Source organism: Syngnathus floridae, chromosome 20 (genome assembly GCF_059516105.1).
Source record: "Syngnathus floridae isolate MCC-2025c chromosome 20, RoL_Sflo_1.0, whole genome shotgun sequence".
Taxonomy (NCBI): Eukaryota; Metazoa; Chordata; class Actinopteri; order Syngnathiformes; family Syngnathidae; genus Syngnathus; species Syngnathus floridae.
In genome coordinates, this window is record NC_142432.1 from 4872949 (window position 1) to 4893739 (window position 20791).

General features: G+C 55.3%; 3 protein-coding genes across 9 annotated transcripts in view; 1 reads left to right on the top strand and 2 right to left on the bottom strand.

The window, feature by feature from the left end:
- Positions 1-1062: 1062 nt before the first annotated feature.
- On the bottom strand, positions 1063-9132 carry LOC148380882 (protein NLRC3-like). 5 transcript variants are annotated; one of them, XM_088363155.1, is made up of 9 exons: positions 6528-9132; positions 5480-5523; positions 5090-5399; positions 4791-4866; positions 2782-4587; positions 2544-2714; positions 2289-2462; positions 2170-2216; positions 1063-2101 (listed from the first exon to the last, which is right to left on the bottom strand). In XM_088363155.1, exons 3-9 carry the CDS (start codon positions 5343-5345, stop codon positions 1521-1523), a joined length of 3111 nt encoding a protein of 1036 aa, XP_088219281.1. In that variant the 5' UTR covers positions 5346-5399; positions 5480-5523; positions 6528-9132; the 3' UTR covers positions 1063-1520. The 5 variants fall into 5 exon arrangements, with proteins under 5 accessions (XP_088219281.1, XP_088219279.1, XP_088219278.1 ...); XM_088363153.1 differs by having other exon boundaries at positions 2782-4591; positions 4795-4866; positions 5090-5523; XM_088363152.1 differs by having other exon boundaries at positions 5090-5523.
- cpm (carboxypeptidase M) lies at positions 6685-11129 on the top strand. 2 transcript variants are annotated; one of them, XM_088363192.1, is made up of 10 exons: positions 6685-6905; positions 7145-7309; positions 7569-7666; positions 8698-8870; positions 9038-9140; positions 9225-9324; positions 9386-9556; positions 9637-9789; positions 9848-9996; positions 10078-11129. In XM_088363192.1, exons 2-10 carry the CDS (start codon positions 7147-7149, stop codon positions 10291-10293), a joined length of 1326 nt encoding a protein of 441 aa, XP_088219318.1. In that variant the 5' UTR covers positions 6685-6905; positions 7145-7146; the 3' UTR covers positions 10294-11129. The 2 variants fall into 2 exon arrangements, with proteins under 2 accessions (XP_088219318.1, XP_088219317.1); XM_088363191.1 differs by having other exon boundaries at positions 6841-6987.
- LOC148380884 (histone-lysine N-methyltransferase 2C-like) overlaps positions 10825-20791 on the bottom strand; it is a 30726-nt gene continuing 20759 nt past the window's right edge. Inside the window, exons 44-75 of one of the 2 annotated variants that reach the window (XM_088363138.1) lie at positions 20305-20684; positions 20041-20131; positions 19568-19960; positions 19381-19495; positions 19188-19254; positions 18936-18999; positions 18634-18866; positions 18272-18559; positions 17867-17974; positions 16920-17729; positions 16415-16807; positions 16078-16239; positions 15694-15986; positions 15447-15622; positions 15251-15363; positions 15059-15181; positions 14945-14987; positions 14752-14876; positions 14531-14605; positions 14269-14448; positions 13994-14109; positions 13723-13918; positions 13444-13653; positions 12982-13310; positions 12799-12911; positions 12601-12737; positions 12276-12403; positions 12007-12208; positions 11822-11938; positions 11623-11696; positions 11438-11546; positions 10825-11346 (exon numbers count right to left, since the gene is read on the bottom strand). In XM_088363138.1, coding sequence (XP_088219264.1) covers positions 11254-11346; positions 11438-11546; positions 11623-11696; positions 11822-11938; positions 12007-12208; positions 12276-12403; positions 12601-12737; positions 12799-12911; positions 12982-13310; positions 13444-13653; positions 13723-13918; positions 13994-14109; positions 14269-14448; positions 14531-14605; positions 14752-14876; positions 14945-14987; positions 15059-15181; positions 15251-15363; positions 15447-15622; positions 15694-15986; positions 16078-16239; positions 16415-16807; positions 16920-17729; positions 17867-17974; positions 18272-18559; positions 18634-18866; positions 18936-18999; positions 19188-19254; positions 19381-19495; positions 19568-19960; positions 20041-20131; positions 20305-20684 — 6056 coding nt within the window. In that variant the 3' untranslated portion in view covers positions 10825-11253. The remainder of the gene's footprint in view (positions 11347-11437; positions 11547-11622; positions 11697-11821; positions 11939-12006; positions 12209-12275; positions 12404-12600; positions 12738-12798; positions 12912-12981; positions 13311-13443; positions 13654-13722; positions 13919-13993; positions 14110-14268; positions 14449-14530; positions 14606-14751; positions 14877-14944; positions 14988-15058; positions 15182-15250; positions 15364-15446; positions 15623-15693; positions 15987-16077; positions 16240-16414; positions 16808-16919; positions 17730-17866; positions 17975-18271; positions 18560-18633; positions 18867-18935; positions 19000-19187; positions 19255-19380; positions 19496-19567; positions 19961-20040; positions 20132-20304; positions 20685-20791) is intronic. The other variant, XM_088363139.1, reaches the window with a different exon arrangement.

The following is a 20791-nucleotide window of genomic DNA, read 5'->3' on the forward strand; positions in this document are numbered from 1 at the left end:
AAAGTTTTAGCTCCCGAGAACATGAAAATGAGCTAAATGTTTTCACGCAGGTGTGTTTAACGAGGGTAACTTGGTAAACATATTGTAACGCGGCCCCGAGGACTAGAGTTTGACACCTGTGAACTTTGACCATGATATTTCCCTAATAAAGTGGCCTGTTATTAGGTACACTTGAAAATGGTGGTGTACCTAATGGACTGTCCGTGTGATTCCCTCGTTAAGTGCACCTGCGTGAAAAGTTTTAGCTACCGAGAACGTGAAAATGAGCTAAATCTTTTCACGCAGGTGTGTTTAATGAGGGTAACTTGGAAAACATATTGGAACGCGGCCCCGAGGACTAGAGCTTGACACCTGTGAACTTTGACCATGATTTTTCCCTAATAAAGTGGCCTGTTATTAGGTACACTTGAAAATGGTGGTGTACCTAATGGAGTGTCCGTGTGATTCCCTCGTTAAGTGCACCTGCGTGAAAAGTTTTAGCTCCTGAGAACATGAAAATGAGCTAAATCTTTTCACGCAGGTGTGTTTAACGAGGGTAACTTAGAAAACATATTGGAACGCGGCCCTGAGGACTAGAGCTTGACACCTGTGAACTTTGACCATGATATTTCCCTAATAAAGTGGCCTGTTATTAGGTACACCTGAAAATGGCAGTGTACCTAATGGAGTGTCCATGTGATTCCCTCGTTAAGTGCACCTGCGTGAAAAGTTTTAGCTCCCGAGAACATGAAAATGAGCTAAATGTTTTCACGCAGGTGTGTTTAACGAGGGTAACTTGGAAAACATATTGGAACGCGGCCCCGAGGACGAGAGCTTGACACGTGACCTTTGACCATGATATTTCCCTAATAAAGTGGCCTGTTATTAGGTACACTTGAAAATGGTGGTGTACCTAATGGAGTGTCCGTGCGATTCCCTCGTTAAGTGCACCTGCGTGAAAAGTTTTAGCTCCCGAGAACGTGAAAATGAGCTAAATCTTTTCACGCAGGTGGACTTAACGAGGGAATCTAAAAACTAAAAACAAGGAATAAAACACCATACAAGTTTTAGCATAAATGTTTATTAAAATAATAATAAAAGTAAATTTCAAACCAGCAATCTCATGTGAAATTGCAGTAGATATATTGGATAACAATATTTAGGCGTGTATACACGTTATTTAAAAACTACTATAAGTGTTCTAAAATCAAGATTACCCAAAGAGAAGCATAATTTCCCCACTGTTGCATAACGGCGCATCCTTTCATGCAATAAAGTTAGTCGTTAGCTTGGAGAAAACGAGCACAAAAGAAGTGGCGTTTCAGTGAGTGGTTCACCTTAGGAAGTGATTCATTCACTCTCGTTCACTGAAAAATTTTTGAACGAATCGTTCACTTACGAGCCAACACTAGCGGAGAATATCACCGCCAAGGCTAATGTGCGCTCTGCTCAACGTGAACGATGACTAATGTGTCTACTGTGCTGTGCGGTGAATGGGTGAGGGCGCCCTCTGTTGGTTGCTCATTGGATGAACATGGCGCCTAGAAGCGGGTGGATACGGACGCCCCTTTACTGGTGATGGACATAGAATTCCCGATGCCGTCAAATCCGTTATCATAGCCGAATCCGAAAGCTGGATAAAGTGGCTGCGTGAAGGTGGCGTGGTAGGTGTGGAGGAGTCTCCTACCCCCTGAAGTCACTTCGAAGAAGGACAGCACGCCGCGGGGATGGTCCACGAACACGCCCACCCTTCCGGACGCCGGTGCAGTACAAGCTGCGAGGCTCAGTGTCTTGTCCAGGTGGCGCACAGAGTAGCTGCCGTCGTCTTCGCACGTCAGCGCCCAGGAAGCTTCCGTGGCGCCCAGACACACATCGTCACCCTCCCCGACTCGCCGGATCCCGTCGTAGGTCACAGCCACGTAGACCTTCCCCTCCACGTCCACCTCCCAGTAGCAGCGTCCACTCAGTCCGCTCGTGCAAAGAACCTGACGCCAATGAGTGAACCTCTGTGGGTTTTGGGGGTACAGCTGCTCCTCCAGAACCACCGTCACCTTCTTGCCATGCTCCGAAATTTGCAGGCAGTTGTGAGCCGTGTCGGAGTCCAACGTGAGTCCGCACCAATCTGACAACGAGACGACAAGGCGAAAAGGTTACATCTTGAAAGTGGTCGACCATCGGAAGCGGACTCACATTTCTCGACACCGGGAATCAAACGTTCTTTGCCGCTGTAGTCCAGGCTGAAAAAAGACGCACAAGTGTCGTCAATCGATTCAGATGAGCGAGCTCCATGGAAGATGTTTGGATCTTACCAAACGGTCTGCAGACTGCAGCGAGGATCCATTTGGACCGCCTCCAAGGCCTGCTTTCCTTCCTCTCCAGGGTGATTGTAGCTCAGGTCCAGCACTTGGAGGTGGGAGGGGTTGGACCGGAGAGCTTTGGCCAGTGAAACGCATCCTCGCGTGGTGATCATGCAGCCCGAGAGCCTGCCGGAAAGGGGCAGAAAAGCGGGCGGGCCAAGCCTAAGGTTCCTTCTGGCACTCCACGGAGGTGGAGGAGAGCCTTACCTGAGAACTTGCAAGGTGCACTGCGGCTTTGCCAGTCCGGCGGCAAGCGTCTCCAGCCCGTCGTCGTACAAGTTGTTGTCGCTGAGATCCAGATCCCTCAGGTTGCAGGGCGAGCTTAGAAGGGAGGCCAGCATCTCGCAGCTTCTCTTGTTTAGGTTGCAGTCGTTGAGCCTGAGAAGACAAGAGAGCGACTGACACGGGCACGGGTGGTTCTACGTGCTGGCTCGAGGGTACCTACAATGATTTTTGAGAAGCCTTGACCACCGGCAGCAGCATCCGGAGCCCCACCTCGGACGCAGAGTAGAGCTTAAGGTCAAAGCAGCTCATGGCTTCGTCAGAAGACCGTAAGAAGAAGACCAGAGCCGACCACATGGCCGTAGGTAGGTAATCCGAGGACAACCGCCCCGAGCTTAGGTATTGTTGGATCTGCTCCAGCAGGGACTCGTCCTTCAGTTCGTTCAGGCAGTAGAACAAGTTGATGTTCTCCTCGGGAGAGTTCTTCTCTATCCGTTGTTTGATCAAGCTGACCGTTTCTTCTTTGTTGTGTCTGCAGTTCATGGGAGCCTTCAGCAGTTTACCCAGGAGGTCCTGGTTGCACTGCAAGGACAGGCCCAGCAGGAAGCGGAGGAATAAGTCCAAGTTTCCGTCACTCTCTGAGGCTTTGTGGATGGCCGCCTCGTGGACCTGAACGAGCGGCTTCTGCTTGCAAGGCGTCAACGAACACTCGGAAACACCCAGCACGTTCTTGTTGTCCTGGAACAGGCTCATCATCACGTACAGAGCAGAGAGATATTCTTGGATGGTCAGGTGGATGAATTGAAACATCGTATAGCCTTGGTTTTTCTTGAGCGGGTGTACCTCCTTGAAGACCCTGGTGAAGACTCCCGAGTGTTTTGCAGCCTGCAGGTAATTCAAGCCGCTTTCCCTCAAGTCGCTCTCGTAAAAGATCTGCTGCTTTTTCATCAGTTGCTGAAAAGCCAGCTTGGCCAGCGCTTTGACGTACTTGATGCTCTTCTGTTTCTCTCGCTCCTTTGACTTTCCCAGGTGATAGAGGAGGAACTTTGTGTACAACTCGGTCAGGGTTTTGGGCAGCTCCACCTCCTTTCCGGTGTCCAGATAATCTTGGAGAACAGTGGCGGTGAGCCAGCAGAAGATGGGCATGTGGCACATGATGAAAATGGTGCGGGACTTCTGGATGTGTTTGATGATGTCCTCCTCATCCGGGAATCTCTTCCTGAAGTAGTCCAGCTTCTGGGAGTCGCTGAAGCCTTTCACCTCGGTTCTGCCGTCCACGAGGTGTGGTGGGATGTCGTGGGCCGCCTGGGGCCGCGTGGTGATCCAAACCCGGGCGCATGGAAGCAGATTCCCCTTGATGAGATGCGCCAGGAGAACCTCCATGCGGTAGGCTTGGGTCACATCCAGGTCCACCTTGCTCTTGTCGCTAAGGTCCAGTTTGAGGCGGCACTCGTCCAGGCCGTCCAGCACAAACAAAATCTTGATGCTGCTGCTTTGGAAGTCGAGCTTGCCCGAGGCTTGCAGCCCGACCAAGATATCGTTCAGCATCTCGACGCTCATGGCCTTGCTCTCCAAGACGAAGTGGCGGATGAGCTCTGCCAGCGAAAAGCTTTTCTTCTTCTCCAAGTTCAACTCGCGGAAGGTGAAAGGAAAGATGAAGTCAACGTCTCTGTTGGATTTCCCGCTGGCCCAGTCCAGCACAAACTTGCGCACCAGGAAGGTTTTCCCGATGCCCGCAAAGCCCACGGTGAGCAGCCTGCGGACGGGCTTCCCGCTTTCGAAGATGTCGCACGGCTCGATGGACTTCTCCTTGGCCACGCTGCACATCTCCATCAGAAGGACCTCGTGCTGGTTGTCGGGGAGAGCGGCGCCGCCGCGGGTAATGTAGAGCTCGGTGTAGACGTCCTCCAGACGCTCCTGCTGGTTGGGCTCCGTATCGCCCTCAGGAGCGTTGACATAAGTCACCTGCAGGTTCTCTTGCAGCTCCCGCTTGAATTTGCCGATCTGGTCGTTATCCACTGAGAAGACGCTGCCTGAGGGCACATGGGGGACACGTGAGGGAGTAGAAGGTGATCCTGTGTCGCAAACATGTCTTTAGGCCTGGCCGCAAGCGTGCTGCACCAATCCCGCCGCTTCCACTCAAACATATAAACACGGGGGCCTGAAGGAGGCCACTGAAGAAGGCAAGTGAAGGAAGCAACTGGGCTCATCTTAGCGGTTGGACAGCTCAACTTACTTGTTCTATGCAAGCCGCGGGCCTTGTTCCTCCTGCCCCTCACCATGTTTCTCCTTCGACGCTCGCGGGCATCTGCAAACACGTTGAAGATTCAGGGCTTGCTTGCAGATTGGGACGGGCTTCTCGGGGTATTCCAAAAAGGAGGTTCTTCATCACACAGAAGCTAAGCCAGAGCTGTTGAGCAACTCTGAGTTTGTTTCAGCAGTCGTGTGCATCATTTGAGAGTTTTCAGGTAAGCTACTTTCTGGAAGACCTCCACCAGAAGCCACGTTGGCGTGCCACAACCTCACCTTACCTTTGATTTGCGCCGCGCCGCTGCGCAGCTTCTCGGCAAGGTTGTGGTTGTTCATCTTCTCCAGAATCTTTATGGCCTCCTTCACAGCATTCTTGCCATGCTTCTTTGCCAGCTGTTCGGCGATGTCCACCGGGTCTGCGTTTGGGCCAATGCTCCCGGGCAGGTGCATATGGAACTTGAAGACCTTGAAGTCATCCGGTACCAGATCACCGAGCGTAGCGCACAGCAGCTCCTTGCTCTCGTTATCGAGAGCCATCTTTCCCGCATGGAGGAGCGGCAGATCTGTTTTACGACTTCTTTTATGGCCGTACTGGAAATCGGGTTCGTAAAGTCATTTGGCTGGCGTTGCTCAGATTTCCGTCACCGTGTGGGCGGGCTCCGTGTTCTCACCTCCTCGATGGGATGTTTGAGTTAACTTTTGATCAAGAGGAAACCTGAAATGAATGTGAGGCAAAGGGATAAGCGACAACCACAATAGCATCCCGCGTCTAAAGGTCGCCCGCCCAATTTCCCTACAAGATGCCAGTGGAGGCCAAAGTCTGCTCTTTTTACGACATTCCACATGCACAGTGGCTCCTTCCTGGTCCTCAAGGCTGTTTGACAACGACTTTGCTGCTGGGTTCTCTTCCTTATTGTTACATTACCTAAAAAAGTACCGTATTGGCCCGAATATAAAACGGTGATTCTGGCATTGAAATAAGACTGAAAAAGTGGGGGTCGTGTTACATTCGGGGTCTAGACATTATACCCATTAAGAACGCTAGATGGTGCCAAATATCTTTAAAGCAAATTGTGAACTTAACTCATCAGGCCAAAGCGAACCCCTGTCACGAACAATAAAAATAGAAATAGCGGTAGCACGACGAATATAAAAAATAGCACTACGATAGAAAAGAGAAGAAAATAAGAGAAGAGATAACAAAAAATGGAAAAACCAGAAGACATTCATTTACAAATGTGATTGCACTTTAGTTTACATATTTAAATGTTCAGCTATTAAGACAGTTTTTGCATGATTTGAATGAGGCAAAATAACAATGTTTTTCTCTTGAACATATTGTTATAATCATTTTTTTCTGTAATTGTTTGTATAAAAATTAAATTTGGTGTTCTCAAGGTCTTTTTTCAAACTTGAGTCTTGAAAAAGAAGCGTCGTCTTATATTCGGGCCAGTACGGTAACTGACCGTGCTCAAACTTTAATCAAACTAAATAACTGACAACTTATCGAGAAACTGACCTACTAACCGACCGAGCGAGCGACTGAAAGCTGAAAAACCGACAAGCGGACCGAGTGAAATGTGTGACCAATTGCCAAACAAGCTAACAAATCGTCTTTAGACTAGCCGAGTGACTCGCTCGCTAACGAACTCACTGAATAACGTGACTAGTCCTTTTCAACAGCAATTCTATGCGTCAAACAAAAGAAAGAAAACTCACATCCACTTCACGTTCTCCGTCGTCTCGTCTCACCGTGAGCGAGCACCTTTCGAAAGTCGTCGAGGCGAAGTCCTCGTCGCTGTGGCAACCAAAGGTCAGACCACCTGGCCCGCCCAATTCATTTGTAGCTCTTGCAGCATTGGGAGCGGCCTCCAGGCGGCGCCAAAGCACCGCTGAGCGCCCATCACCTGAGGTGCGGGCTGACTCAATCTGCTGGAGGCGGGGCATCAACCAGTTGGAACGGGGAGGGGGTTGATCTAACAAGACCACGCCCCCCACCCCTCCTCCCGTGTGAGTAGAGCCGCAGCGCAGATGGTTTCGGATTGACTACCCGCCCTCCGAAGATCGCGTGGACGTCGACAAACTGAGAGCACGCAGGTAACTGAGGCTACGACATGACGTCACCGCGCTCTTTCAATGACCTTTTGGACCCTGGGTGGAAAACTTAATATTGCTTTTGGTATGCGTTAGAAAGAGTCTTTGCGGTGCAATCATCAATTCTTGTTATTGAGTGTTTCTAGTTGAAAAAAAGTGTCTCGTGGAGAGAAAGTTTGTGGATCATTCTTCTTTGAGATGATCAACTAACGTGATGGTTATTGTGTTTTTTTGCTGCATAGTCATGTCGGACCGCCAGCTCTTCCTCGTCTTCATGCTTGTCCCCGCCGCTATGACGCTGGACTTCCGTTACCACAGCAACCGCGAGATAGAGCATTACCTTCTTCAGGTCAACGCTTCCAATCCAGACATTGCGCACCTGTACAGCATCGGACGCTCGGTCGCAGGTACCCACTCGGTTTCCGTCACCGTGGCGATCGTGACACTGACTGGTTTGTGCGATCACTTAACCTGATTGTAAACTCGACTTCATCTAATCCACCGTGTTTTGATCTGGCCAATCACACACACGGACACACTGTGTCTTGGATTAACTCAGATTAGCGTGTGTATGGGTGCCTCAACCATCGAGCAAGTGTCACATGAGCATCCAAAGTGTTCCAAAACCGCATGACGAATGACAATCACATGGTGTCTACGCGGCAGGTCAACAGCTGTGGGTGTTGGCTTTGGGTCTGAGCCCCCACCGTCACACAATTGGGATCCCCGAGTTCAAGTATGTGGCCAACATGCATGGAAATGAGGTGAGCCAACACACACACACATTTAGAGGGTCCCTCCCTGCAGACAGGAAGTGAGTCGAAAGGAGATCCACAAAAGCCTGTCACAAGCCAACACACTCTGTTTTGTCTATTTCCACAAAGTAAATAAATGGCGTCAGTGGAGTGTGTCGGCTCAGAGAAAAAGACCTTTGACCTGACAGCACCGGCATGTAGACATTCACAGCAGGAATGCGGCCAACTTGTGGAAAAGTTCAGCCCGATCAAGTGAGCGGCCAACCGTAGCAGGGCCGCTAAGCATTAAGTGAGCGGTTGCCTTGGTAGCTCGGGGCCAAGTGACGACAAAACCGTTTCAAGCGAGATGGCGGCCGTGGTTGTGTAACGGAGAGCGTGAGATGCGCTGGGCGTGTTTGTTCTGTTTTGTTTGCCGTCGTTAAACAGTGCAGTTTTTGGTTTTTGGGGCCTCCAATGTTTTGACTTGATGGCTGCCAGGAAGCTGAGCCGTTGATTGGGGGCCGGTTTCCTGTTTTGTCGAGGTTTATTTTCTCAGCATCCTCTTGAGCTGCATGACAAACATTCCAACGTCCTGTTTTGCTCATCACGTTGATCCTTCCTGCCGGATTTTCGTTTTGTTTTTTTGTCTCTGAGGTGAGGGGCTTGGTCTTGTTTCAATCTGCGGGCCCTGCTACTTTGGTCCTACGTTGATTCGCTGAGAGACAGAGGGGGCGGGGCCATCTGACAGCTCGGGGAAGATGGAACATGCAACCTGTGACGGTGTCGTGCGTGTGCGTTAGCCCGTCACCCTGGCAACCGGCCGGATGGCCGCAGGGCACTCGGTCCAGCCCCGACACGTTTGCACCTTTCCCACCCTTCTCGCCTTCCGCGTCCATTCATCCGCTCTCGTCCGGGCTGGCTGACGACTTTTCCGCACCCTCCTCCCGGCGTCTTTGTCTCAGAGACGAATTTTTCGCATTCCCACGCTATTGCCACTCCATAGCAGAAGGCGGCGCTGTGACCTGTTTGATCAGTGACAAGCTGAATTTCCACATGTGAAGGTTCTGGGCCGCGAGCTGCTTCTGCAGCTAGTGGCCGACCTCTTGCGTGGTTACCGTGGCAACGAGAGCTGGGCCATGCAGATTCTGAACAGCACGCGTGTCCACTTCCTGCCCACGATGAACCCGGACGGCTTCGACCGGGCTGACAGCGACTGCTACCTCAGCCAAGGAAGGTAGATGCGCCCACACCCCGTGCAACGCATGCGCACCGCTCACGGCAGACACAAACACGTCCCCTTGTTTTGCTGCTGCCCTCTACTGGTCACCATCAATACTGCAGTGTAATGAGAACATCAAAAGAGCACAACACATTGGTTCCACTCGTGACTGTGTGCATCAGGTTCAACCATAATGGCGTGGACCTGAATAGAAACTTCCCTGATGCCTTCGCTGATCCACCGGGGCAGCATGTCACGGATGACGATAGCGGCAGAGAGGCCGAGGTCAGCCGGCCTGTTACTCTGCGAGTGGGCGTGGTCGGCCGTGCCTGCGCCATTGTGCCTCTGATTTTGCGCTTGTGGCAGCAGGTGCGGGCCGTGATTGGCTGGTTGAAGACGGAGACGTTTGTCCTCTCGGCCAACCTCCACGGCGGCGCCCTGGTGGCCAGCTACGCTTACGACAACAGCGGTAAGCGCGCTCAAGTCACGCCTTCACACGCATGCGACAAACGTGTTTGCGGCGTGTTTAGGTAGCGAGCTGGCGGGTCAGGCCAGCTTGACGCCCAATGACGACGTCTTTGTCCACCTGGCCAAGGTGTACTCGGCCAACCATGCCAGCATGCACCAGGGGGGGGTCTGTGCAGACCAGGGACCCTTTAAGGACGGTATCACTAACGGCTACCAGTGGTACCCGCTGTCGGGTCAGTGCCCGCTCGAGTGGCTGCGATCGGAGCCTGGCGGTCCTCAGAATGAGCGGCTTGGCATGCGTATGTGTGGGCAGGCGGTATGCAGGACTACAACTACGTGTGGGCTCAGTGCCTGGAGGTGACGCTGGAGTTGTCATGCTGCAAGTTCCCTCCGGCCGGGGAGCTGGTTGCCTTGTGGGCCGACAACAGGAGGAGTCTGCTGGCCTTCATCCGCCAAGTCCACTTGGGTAAGGGAGTGCCTCAGCCCACGCCGGGCGCTCCTCCTCATTGACTCTGTGCGTTCAGGGGTCAAAGGACGCGTGCTAGATGGGTCGGGGGTGGCCGTGCGCAACGCCGTGGTGGAGGTGACAGGTCGCCGCAACATGCAGCCCTTCACGACCAACAAACACGGGGAATACTACAGACTGCTGCTGCCGGGCAACTACACCTTCACTGTTAAGCGGGCGCACGCACACACTTGGATGCACACACTTCCTGTATCTCAATGTTTGTTTGGATCCTCCCCCCACCTCCAGGTGACCTATCCCGGCTACGAGGTGCTGACGGAGACTTTTTTCATCCCTTTCGGCCCAGAGCGAAACTCGGCCCTGACGCACGACTTTGTGTTGCGTCGCTTCGCCACGGCAACGGGCGACCCCATGCTCTCAACCACCGGGCCTTCATCGTCATCGCCGCCATGGACGCTGGCGCCACTCGGGACGGCACTTTTGTTGCAGCGCTTGATCAGCTGATGGTCTTTGCGATGGGGGGGAGGGATGATTGGAAGCCGAGGAGGACAGCGAGAGAGAGAAGTCGTCGACGACATCGTCTTCCCGCTCGCTCAACGGCCTGGAGAGGGCATGGCTGAGGGGGTAACGGGACTGGTTGTTCTAGCTGTCGGGGAGCGGGGAGCGGCTCCACGGTGAAGAAGTCCTCACATTTGGATGGCTCGCCGCAAGAACTTACCGTTTGACCGAGCCATTTAGTCTGGTCTTCGTTGCTTTGCTCGTCCTCCTCGCTGTCGTCATCGTCGTTGGAGTGAGTCCTCCTCGGCGGTGGCGTGGGGCGCTCTGTGCACACACAAGCTAACAGGAGGCTCAATGTGGACGCACAAGCATGCAAAAATTGAGAATTTCAACAGTGCATGTTACGTAATCGACTTTCCTCGTGTTGGATCTGCAGCATCAAATTTCTCTCGTTTGGCAATTTTGCTACTTAAAAATAGTTTTAAAAGTTTAGCAAAGTTGGAGTTGTGTTGTTGTGCCAATACCAAGGCAATGGGCTTTGCTTTTCAAGATGTAAAGTATTTTATTTTCTGAAAATGTTTCAAAATCAGGCTCCACTAACCTCCCAAAACAAAGTTCATTTAAGAATCATCACACTGTAGAGTAAAAAAAAAAAACGGGTGGGGGCATGATCACAGACAAAATAAAAAGAACACCGGGGCCAATAAACAAAACAATTCAAAATGGCCTCTCATCCAAAGTGTGTTGATTTTTTTTTTTTTAAATGATTTTCTTTTTTGCTGGACTATTTACATGCTGCCACTCGGCACCCGGCGCAAAGGAGTGCTATTAGAAAATAAGTTCTTTCAGTAATAAATACAAAAATCAAAGCAAAAAATCTTTGCAACAAATCATCTTCTGCTCTTTGTACACATTTACACGCAGAGGACCAGCCTCTTGGTCGCCTGCCTGCCCGCCAATCAAACCTCAGTTCATCCACTTGCGGCAGTTGAAGGCGCCACAGTGACAGGGAATCTTGTGCTGGTCGTCCTCCAGGTCAAACTTGTAGTCGTAGGACAGCTGACGTACACACGTGCGTGCGGAAGGACAAACGGCGTTGAGTAAGAGCATACGGCAGCGCAAATGGCGACGAAGGTGCGGCCCCACCTACCTCCTCTCCCCTCTGGATGCGTCGGCAGGAGCTGATGATGATCTTGTTCTCTTTCTCCACACTCACCACCTCCGTGACACAGTTGGGCGCACACGAATGGTTGATGTACCTGTCAATGGCAAGCACGGGCGGGATCAGTGGTGGTGGCAAGCGGCGGCTGCTACCACAGAGCGGCACCCTCGCACCTGGCGGGTCCTCCAGTGATGGTAGCGTCGATCACGTAGTCGTTGTCGATTCGGAACATGTACACGCCTCGGTTCTGCGCACGTGAGACAAGAGTGAGAGGACGTGCACGCGCTCAGACACCGTCTGTGGCAGTTGGCTGATTTCATGCTCAATATTTCTCCCATGGTTAAAATAAGGAAGGGGCTGTACAAATGTCACCTGACTCTCGTAGAGTCTCTCCTTGCGGTCAGCCACTTCGCTCCTGATGATGGCGCCAATGTACTCGATGACCATGGTGCATTTCTCGATGTCCCGGGCGGCGTACAGCCCCAGGCCCTGCACGCAAACAAGCAGTGACTCGGTGCCCTGCCTCGGGCAGTTGACATCGTGGCGGCGGGACTTACCTGGATGCGTGAGCGCGCCAGGTAGACGTTAGTCTTCCAATCGGCCTTCATGCGGCGGTACTGCGCCAGCTTGGAGTGGCGCCCCTGGTGAGTGCCCGCTACGGTCTCGCCTGGCGACAGCGAGATCACGCCCGGGACCGCGCCCACGATGGAGCCCACCGAGCCCTGGCACCGCGGAGCCATGCTGGTCAACAGGTACGGCCTAACGGGAAAAGCACATTGTCAAGCGGAGGGAAGTGCGGGGGGAGGGGGGATGTGTGGCGTGCTACCTCTTGGCCTGGCTGGCTTTGGGCTCTGAACGCGCCGAGCCGGACGGGTTGAAGGCCAGCGGCCACTCCATCAGCGGGTTGCGGCCGTAACGAAAGGTGTAGCGTTCGCATGCCTCCACGCCTGGCAACTACGTACACGGACACACACGTGCAGTCACCATCGCGGCTCAGTCGTGTTGGCAGCTCCTTTCACGCTGCTCACAAGCTTTGGAACAAGCAGGTGCTGTTCCAAATGTTTTGCTTCCTAAGCTGGGCTCGCATGATGTCATTTGGAGCACAACGCTAACAACCAATTCAAGATGTCGCGCTAAAAGGCACCGCGTACCGACTCGATGATCCTGCAGACGGCCGAAGCGCTGAGTCCAAAGAGGTCTTCTCCTTTCAAGAAGTCCGGGAAGAGTTTGAGCATTCCGCTGGAGCTTCTGAGCCGAGCCACCGGTTCCAGAATCTGGTTCCACACGCCTGCGGGGAGGGTGGGACGCATGTCAGCGTGAACAGCACAGGACGGGCGGACCGACGTTACCTTTGGGTGTGGGCGCCGTCAGGACGAGGTCGTTGTAGCCGTTCTCCACCACCTTGACTTTGAAGAGCGGCCGCGCCTCCTGCTCCTCGATGAAGCACATGTACTTGCAGCGCCTAGAGGTCGCATGTTTTCTTTGTTTGTTTGAAGCAAACGGAATTTTTACAAGCACCGTGCGTGCATTACCTGTTGCTGTGGCGCATGCTCCAGTAGATGCGGTTGGCGTGGTAGCCAACGGGGAAGATGGCGGCACGGTCGTGGAAGGCGCTCATCTGGCGCGGCAGGAGCCTGCCCACGGCGCAGAAGAGAAGGCTTCCCACGCGGAAGCTGTGCCGCTGCTCGCCACGCTGGACCATGGCTGCCACCTGCCGCGCCTCATCCCGCTGCACGTACACGCGGCGGAACACGGCGAAGCAGCGCAGCTCCGAGTCGTAGGGGTGGCGCGGCCATGCGCAGGGCTCGGGGGGCGGGCCTGACAACGTGGGCCGGTGTAGCTGGCACAGCATGGTCTTGTCCTGTACACATTTACGTGCATCGTCTCTTCTTCAGTTCTTATCTGAATGGTTTTTTTTGTTTTGTTCCATGCGTGATGGGGAGAGACGTTCCTGCTTCAATGTTTGCCCTCCAAGCTTCTACTCTCCTTCTTACCTTGAAGAAGGTGCAGTGTGCCCTGATGGCGCAGGTGAAGTGGTAGGTGTTGGTGCAGCGCAGCCGGTTGCAGCCGCTGGTGGCGCCCGTCTGCTGGCAATGGGCGCATCGCAGCGTCAGACCCCGGCGCAGCGCCAACTCCACGTTGATCAGAGCGCCTGCCTGAGTCTCGTACACCTCGCTGGACCACAAAGCGCAGTTCAGGTGCACCTGGGGGCAAAGTGGCGTCATGGCACTGGCGTGTGACGAGCGCGATGATACCGCACGGGGCACACTTACCCACAAATCCAAGTCCAGGTTGAGCAATCTGCCGGCTCCGTCGGTTTCTCCGTCGCCCTGCTGGTGACAAAAGCAACACCTGCGCTGGTCCACGGGAAAGGGGTCGGGCCGAAGACACGCCCCCAGCTTCTTCAACAACACATCCGCTTCCTCCTCGGTCGGCACGGCGACAGCCTTGTCGGAAACGGGGCCCCTGCTGCGGAGGAGACGGCTTGAGGCCTGGTGCATCAAATGTCGTTGTTGTGAGGGGTGACGCGACGACGCCGCTCACCTGGTCAGAGCCACGTTGACATTCCAGCGGCGCCAGCGCAAACTCTTTGTTCGCTTAGCGCGCTGACAGTCAGCCTCGGAGAAGGCGTGGGGGTGGGGCTTTAGTTTCACCTTCACCTGTCAAACGCGGACAGCAAAATGACATTGGAGGCGACAAAACATATATTGTTTAAGAACATTGGGCAATTACCCAACGCACCATAGACATGGGGTTAGGTTTCAGGGTTAGCGTGGCCTGGTGAGCCGGCAGAGTGCCGTGCCAAAAACGTTTCCCACCTTGAGGCCGTCCAGGCGGGGTTTGGTCTCCATGGTGATGGCAGAAGCGGAAGGGAAGCGGGGGGGCGGGGAGGCGGCGGCAGTCCGGGAGGGGGTCAGTGGTGTGGCGGGGAGCGAGTGGACGGCGAAAGACGACATGTTGTTGGCGTAGCGGTGTTGAGGAAGGAGCGAGGCAGCGCACTGGGGGCACAACAATGTAGACATGATGTCATGGCTCGTCAGCCCATAGCAGCTCGCATTAGGGCGCCACACCCCGCCTCACCTCGGCCGCCTTTGGGCCGGACGAGTAGAGTGCCGAGCAGGTGGGGCTGCAGAACAGCAGACTGGATCCACCCTCCTGCAACAAACAACACGTGTGGCCAGTCATCCTTCGGTGGCCGCTGAGTTGCATTCAAGCACGTCGAGCTCGGACTTCATCAGAGGCAAACATTTGCCACTGGCCTGGCATCTCGCATCGAAACTGCTCTTTGGACAGCATCTTACCTGTTTGGCCTCTTGGATTTTGCGGACTCCGTTGCCCAGCAACACTTTGCAGAAGCCACACGACGGCGGGATGGAGACGGCGGGAGCGCCGCCCACGTTGTGTTGGATCGAGTCCAACCTGGCACCTGGACCAAAGGCTACTTGAGAGGTCATGTGACAACACACGCACGCATACAAAAGGAAGCATACAGACCAGGTGGTGGTGCTGTCCTCTGCTGCACGCTGCTTGCTGAGGCCTACAGAGGCAAACGTGCATGACTGAGTAAAAGCAGACGAGTGCATTTATGCGCTCTGAGCTGAACGGCACCTGAGGCAGCGAGACTCCGGCCACCAGGGCGGGCGGGACGAGCGAAGCGCGACTCAGCTGGTAGTTGATGGGGGCGGGCAACCGCAGCAGCTTTGCCACCGCTGCCATAACTCTGAGAACATTCTGGAAAGACAGCCGCATCGTCAGAGGAAAGCAGCGAGCGTCAAAGGACGACTCAGGAAAGGGGCACACCTGCGAGGCGGTCGAGTTCAAGGTGATGGCGATGGGAACCAGATCTGCGTCGGAGCAGGAGGGAGGAGCCTGCTGACCGGCCTCCGTCTTGACTTCCCGCTTCAGCGCAGAGCCTGAAAAGAGCCAGTGGCACAAATGAGTCCAAGGGAAACGGCTCGCGGGACGGGAAGCCGTCGGTGACGCTCCCAGGACCGACCTTTGCCCCAGGAGCAGGGCACGATGGGAATCGGTGGCGAAGGGCAGGGGGACAGGGCCTCCGTCTTGACGAACGACAGGTCGGGATACCTACTGACCTCGCCGTCAACCGTGCTCTCTGGGGACGAGGACGGAACAAAGCCGTCCGGGCTGCCGCACGGAGACGAGTCATGGATGCTGATTGGACAAAAGAGGCAGAGTGAGTGAGGTGCCCGCGAGCGGGCCAGGCCGGCGGCGGCTGGCGTCACCGTAGCTCTTCTTGGTTGTTGTGGGGCGGCGTGGGCAGGGAAGCGGGCACATCGACGTCGGCAGTCCGGGCGGCCCGCCGGAGCGCTTCGCCCTTGGATTTGACTGGCGCACAGGACGGGGCGAGGTCAGGCCCCACGGTACCACCGCCGCATTTTGGACCGTCGCAAGATGCGGTGCGCTCGCTGTCCTGTCTGCTCACTTCCTCCGCTGTGGCGAAGCCGTTGAGCAGCTTCTGCGGAGGGGGGGTGGGCGGCAGCGAGGCCGGAGGGGTGGGGGGGTTTCCCAGGATGTTCTGCAAATATTACATATGGAAGACGCGCATTTGGAGTTTGGACAGCCAGCCCTCGAATCAAAAATTGGAGCCCCCCAGAATTTCCTCCTACCTTGCACGCCAGTTGCGCGTAGTAGTCGGCCACTCCGTCCAGGCAGGCATTGCCGAAGGAGCCGCTCAACCTGGAGACTCGGCCCAAAGACGAGCTGCCGTACGGGGGAAAAGGGCTCAGGTCCAGAACCAGGACGGGTTCCATCAGGGGCAGCGCCGAGAGCTGAGGGCACCAAAAAGTAACATTACAAATCCGGCCACGCTTCTTCCAATTCCAAACAAGCGGCTGCAGATCATCCCATGGTTCGGAATCCTCGTCTTTGCCCGCGTTGGCAATCGCTCACTCACTCACTTGAGTCATGCAAATGACAAATGAAGGTAGCCTGCTGCCAGCTGACCTGCGTGAGGTGCGTCACCGTCCGCGCCGAGGGAGAAGACGAGCGGTCGAGAGCGTCCTCGTCCTCTCGTCGCCTCCGTTTGCACTTGCTCAGATTTTTGTCTTTGTCGGGCCGCGCAGCTGCTCGCTTGCAGAGCTTCTTGCTGGTCGACGAGTCCAGGACGTCTGAGATCAGAGCGTACGTCGACCCGTTGTCATGGAATGCGCCGCCGTCCTCATCCTCGGAGCGCAGGTTTTCGCCAGAAATGGTGAGCGGGCCGTGGGTGCCGGGCGATGGCGTCTGATGGGGCGAGGCCTTTTCTCTCAGCAGGTGGCGGAGGAGCTCCTTCCCGGGGTCGTGAAGAGGGGAGGCGCACTGCGACTGGACCGGATCGCCCCGCTCTTCACGCTCCTCCTGCGGGGAAACACAGGAAAGATTAAGGTGGCCATCGAGTCTAAACTGGCTGAGTTGTTTTAAAAGACACGGCTGGAGGACATGTAAGATTGAGTCAGGTGACATGACCCACCTTGACCTCCACGCGGTTCCCGCGCAGGAGACCTTTTGGACGGTCTGCGCCCGTGAGAGCGCCTCTCTCCCGGGCCGTCGAGCACACAGACAGCTGCCTCTCCAGCTCCAAGGACGGCGCCAAAGCCGACGGGGGAAGGTTAGAGTCGGTTGGCTCGGCGCCGCCCCGTGTGGGGGTGGAACAGGACGTGTCGGCTGAGTCTGTGATGTTGTCAGCGTGAGCGTACAGCGGCGTCCCGGCACCACCGTCCCAGTTGACGCTGCTCCTCTTTTTCCTTTTGGGGCCGTCATCGGGCAGGATGTCGGCGTAGAGCTGAGAGAGGGAGGACGAGGAGAAGGGGGCGCAGAGGGCGGTTGATGGCGAGGAGAAGGCCGAGTCGGGGCTGAACGGAAGATGGCCTTGAGCGGTTTGACTGGGCGGCGTCGGAGGGGTGCCCAACGGGCGGACCTGAGCTGGACTTCCGGCGGGCCTTGCTTTAGTCTGCGCCACCTCCAAGGGCAAGACCCTCGCGACTCGCTCCGGGGAGATGCCAGCCCCGTGGGGGTGCAGTCCTCCGGTAAAGCCCTGCTGGGGAGCAGGGAACGGTACTGCCGCCTGGGCCCCCGGCGCAGGTGGTCGGGCGCCAGGGGGAGACTGGAGGAAGTCCTGGGGCAGTTCCGAACTGAAGAAGGCTATCTGGGAGAGAGCGTCTTCGGCGGGGGCTGGGCCAAGGGACCCGGTGGCGACTGCCGGCCCTGCGGGACACAGCCGTGCTCCGCCTTGCTGGTCCGCATCCAGCCTGTGCTGCTGCAACAGCCGATGGCGCTCCACCTGAGACAGAAGGTTCCATGAAGGACATGCCAAACAAACGCGGCACAGTCTTACTCCTGACAGCTTACAAAATTGCATAAACGAAGAGAGCAAGCCATTCCCCAACAGTTTTGTGTGTGTGTGTGCGTGTGTCTCACCCCTTGCATGAGTTGCACTCTGTGTCGCTCTTGCTGCTCTCTCAGTCTTTCCCGCCTTTCCCTCTCCTGGAAACCCTCACTGAAGGGGTTGTTGTCATCAAATTTGACCTACAGGAGCAGAAGGAACAGGAAAGCTGACTGAATTTCTGCAACCTGCTCACGGTTCGTGCCCTCCCCTACTTGTCACGTCACACATTTGGATGACATTTTACTCGATACAGGTACGTCCCGATGTGTCACACACACGACGCCACAACAAGCACCGATCTCTTCCGGAATCCATGCCGTGCAATGGAGTAGCCAAAACAAGCAAGTCAAGTCCAGGAAGCCACAGAGCAGAAAAGCAGATTGGCTGGTTGGTGAAAAACTGGGGGTGGACTGTCATTTGATTGCCAGTCTGTTTACCTGAGGCGTCGGGACCGATAAGTCACCTCCCCCGATGCCACCTGAGGCAAAACCGGACGCTGGAACCGGGAGCCCAGGAACCGTGGCTGGAGCTTGAGGGACCGTCGGGAGGGCGGGCGGAATCAGGGGCGCCGACCAAGTGGGGGGGACCTTCTGAACGCCGCTCGGTAAAGGTGCCGCATTTTGGGGCAGCACGGCAGGGGGTGATGTTGGGGGGGCCCTCTGCTGCCGCTGGCCGCTCCTGTAGTCCTCAATGAGCACCGTGTGATCTTTCTGCTGCTTCCGGATCTGAAGCGCAACAGACACCATTTGAGAAGGTCGCCGACCGGTGGTTAGGGTTACGGTTGAAAAAGAGCACTGACCTGTTCCAGCTGCTTCTGGACTGCGGCCTGCTGCTCGACAACGTAGCGTAGCTGGGCGGCGTCGTCCTCGGCCGGCTCGCGACCCGCTTTCTTGGCCGTCCTTTGTTTGGCCGACAGCGCCTTCTTGGTCTTGCGGTGGGCGGCGAGCTGCTCCTCCAGGAGGCGCTGTTGCATCTGCAGGAGCCGCTGCGTCTCCCCCAACCACTCTTCATACTGACGCCTCTGAGAGTCATCTGTGGGGCGCATGGTGTCACGAACCAACAAAGCGGCATCGCAACAATTTGACGCGGGGAGGAACTCACTGACGAAGCCGGGTCCGAAGCTGGGTGGGTTGGGCCGTGCCAGCTGAGTGTTCAAGTTGGCGCCCTGACGGGAGACAAGACACTTTCGGGTTCAGGATTTGGCAAACTTTGGAGATTTTGGTGTGTCTACTGGTGGCAAATGTGCACGTCCCACCCGACATGTTATTTTATGTGGCCCGCTAAAGCTAATCATGTGTGTCTCATCCGTTTCTTGCTAAAATCCCCATGTGTGTGTGGGTGTGTGTGTGTTACCTGGGCCACTGGAGCAGGGGGCTGACTTGTGGCCTCAGGAGTGGCGGCAGCTGGAGCCTGATGAAACCTAGAAGGCGACAGTAGCAGCAAACAGTCATGTGAGAGAGGCATCGGTGAGCCGTCAGGGTCAGAAAGGACTCTGTTGGCCCCGCCTTGCCAAATTTCAAATATTTTATTGACAGACTCCTCATACCTGTTGATGACCATGTTGTTGAGGCCCAGGCTGCCTTGGCTCATGACCTTGTTGATGCCTTTCAGAGCCACCATCTTGGCCTTCATGATGGGGTCCGTAACGGAGTCAAAGTCCGCTGCACACACAGACGTTCATGGCAACACGACAGCAAACACGTGCATAGGTCACGGGTCGGTCGTCGGCTCACCCAGATCCGGGATTACGGGCTCCGGGGTAGACTTGTGCCTGATTAGGGCCTGCATTTGTTTCTGCTGCTGCTGCTCCTGGCGCTCCTGGTCCAGGAGGTCCTGCAGCAGGAGAGGCTGCTCCTCCAGGAGGAGAGGTTTGCCATTGCTCTGACTCAGGTCCTGGCCCAGAGGAGACACTTCCTCTCTGGAGCACGGTGGCTGAAGGGGCTGAGCTTGAGGGCTGATGAGCGGGCAAGGCTGGGAGAGTTGGAGGGACAGCGAGTGAGGCCCGGAGCCAAGAGGCAGCCCCAGAGGAGCGTGAGGAGCGCTAGTTTGCCGAGAGGGCGGCGGGTGAGGAGCCAGGTAAGCCGATGAAGGTCCCGCCACGCTCTGCCGGAAGCCGGACTGCGGACCTGGAGAAGCACAAAGATGGGGATCACAGCTGCGTTCCGCTCCCAAGCTGAGACAAGTCACATCCTGATTCGGGATTCACCTGGAGCCAGCGGCGGGGTCAGGGCACAAGGTGGAGCCTTTACATTGGCCTGCAAAAGCCCAGAACCACAAACGGACTGCCCCAACTTGCCCTGAGGGGAAATAATGACACTTTTTTATACATCACACCCATACATGGTAATTTTTGGGCTAAACCCATTGCTCATTACTTGAGAAGAAAAAGCAATCTTCTGGTGCCGTCTCAATGGTGCCAAGCAAATATGTTTGTGTGCATTCAACGGATTCATGAACTGTTATTGCCTACCTTGGAGCCAAGCTGGCTCAATCCTGCTGCCTCAGCCCCAGAAGCCGCCGCAGCTAGTCCAAAGGCTCCATCCGGTCCAGGAATCTTTTGAGGATGCGGAGGCGGAGGAAGAGGAGCAGACCGGTTTGGAGGATCCGCCTGGACGCCCTCTTCATTTTCTTCTTTGACCGGAACCGCAGAGTCGACAAGGCTGTCCTTTCGGGGTGCCACCTTCTTCAGCTCGCTTACAGACTCCCCCAGGTCGAGCTCTTCATTGAACATGTCTTTCTTGTCCTCCAGGTTGAGCTCGGGGTCAGCGTAAGCGATCAGGTCAAACTTCCCCGACAGCAGGAAGTCATCGAGGTGGAGGTCGTTCGGACCCAGGTCCAAGTCTTCTTTGCCTGAAGTGGACAAGCGCTCGCCTTCAGTTGAGGCCCAATAAGGCAAATCTTGGGCAAGTGTACATCGGCGTTCTCATACAAATACTCACAAAAAAAAAAAAAAAATC

What these genes read in the sequence shown, in the direction of transcription:
- cpm (XM_088363191.1), top strand. Translation starts at nt 6,945, where the DNA reads ATGACCTTTTGGACCCTGGGTGGAAAACTTAATATTGCTTTTG. An exon ending in TGCTACCTCAGCCAAGGAAG is followed by an intron (nt 8,871 to 9,037) that starts GTAGATGCGCCC and finishes TGTGTGCATCAG; the next exon opens with GTTCAACCATAATGGCGTGG. An exon ending in CGGGCAACTACACCTTCACT is followed by an intron (nt 9,997 to 10,077) that starts GTTAAGCGGGCG and finishes CCCCACCTCCAG; the next exon opens with GTGACCTATCCCGGCTACGA.
- LOC148380882 (XM_088363155.1), bottom strand. Translation starts at nt 5,345, where the DNA reads ATGGCTCTCGATAACGAGAGCAAGGAGCTGCTGTGCGCTACGCTCGGT. An exon ending in GGCTTGCATAGAACAAGTAA is followed by an intron (nt 4,588 to 4,790) that starts GTTGAGCTGTCC and finishes GCCCTCAGGCAG; the next exon opens with CGTCTTCTCAGTGGATAACG. An exon ending in AAGGCTTCTCAAAAATCATT is followed by an intron (nt 2,715 to 2,781) that starts GTAGGTACCCTC and finishes TTGTCTTCTCAG; the next exon opens with GCTCAACGACTGCAACCTAA.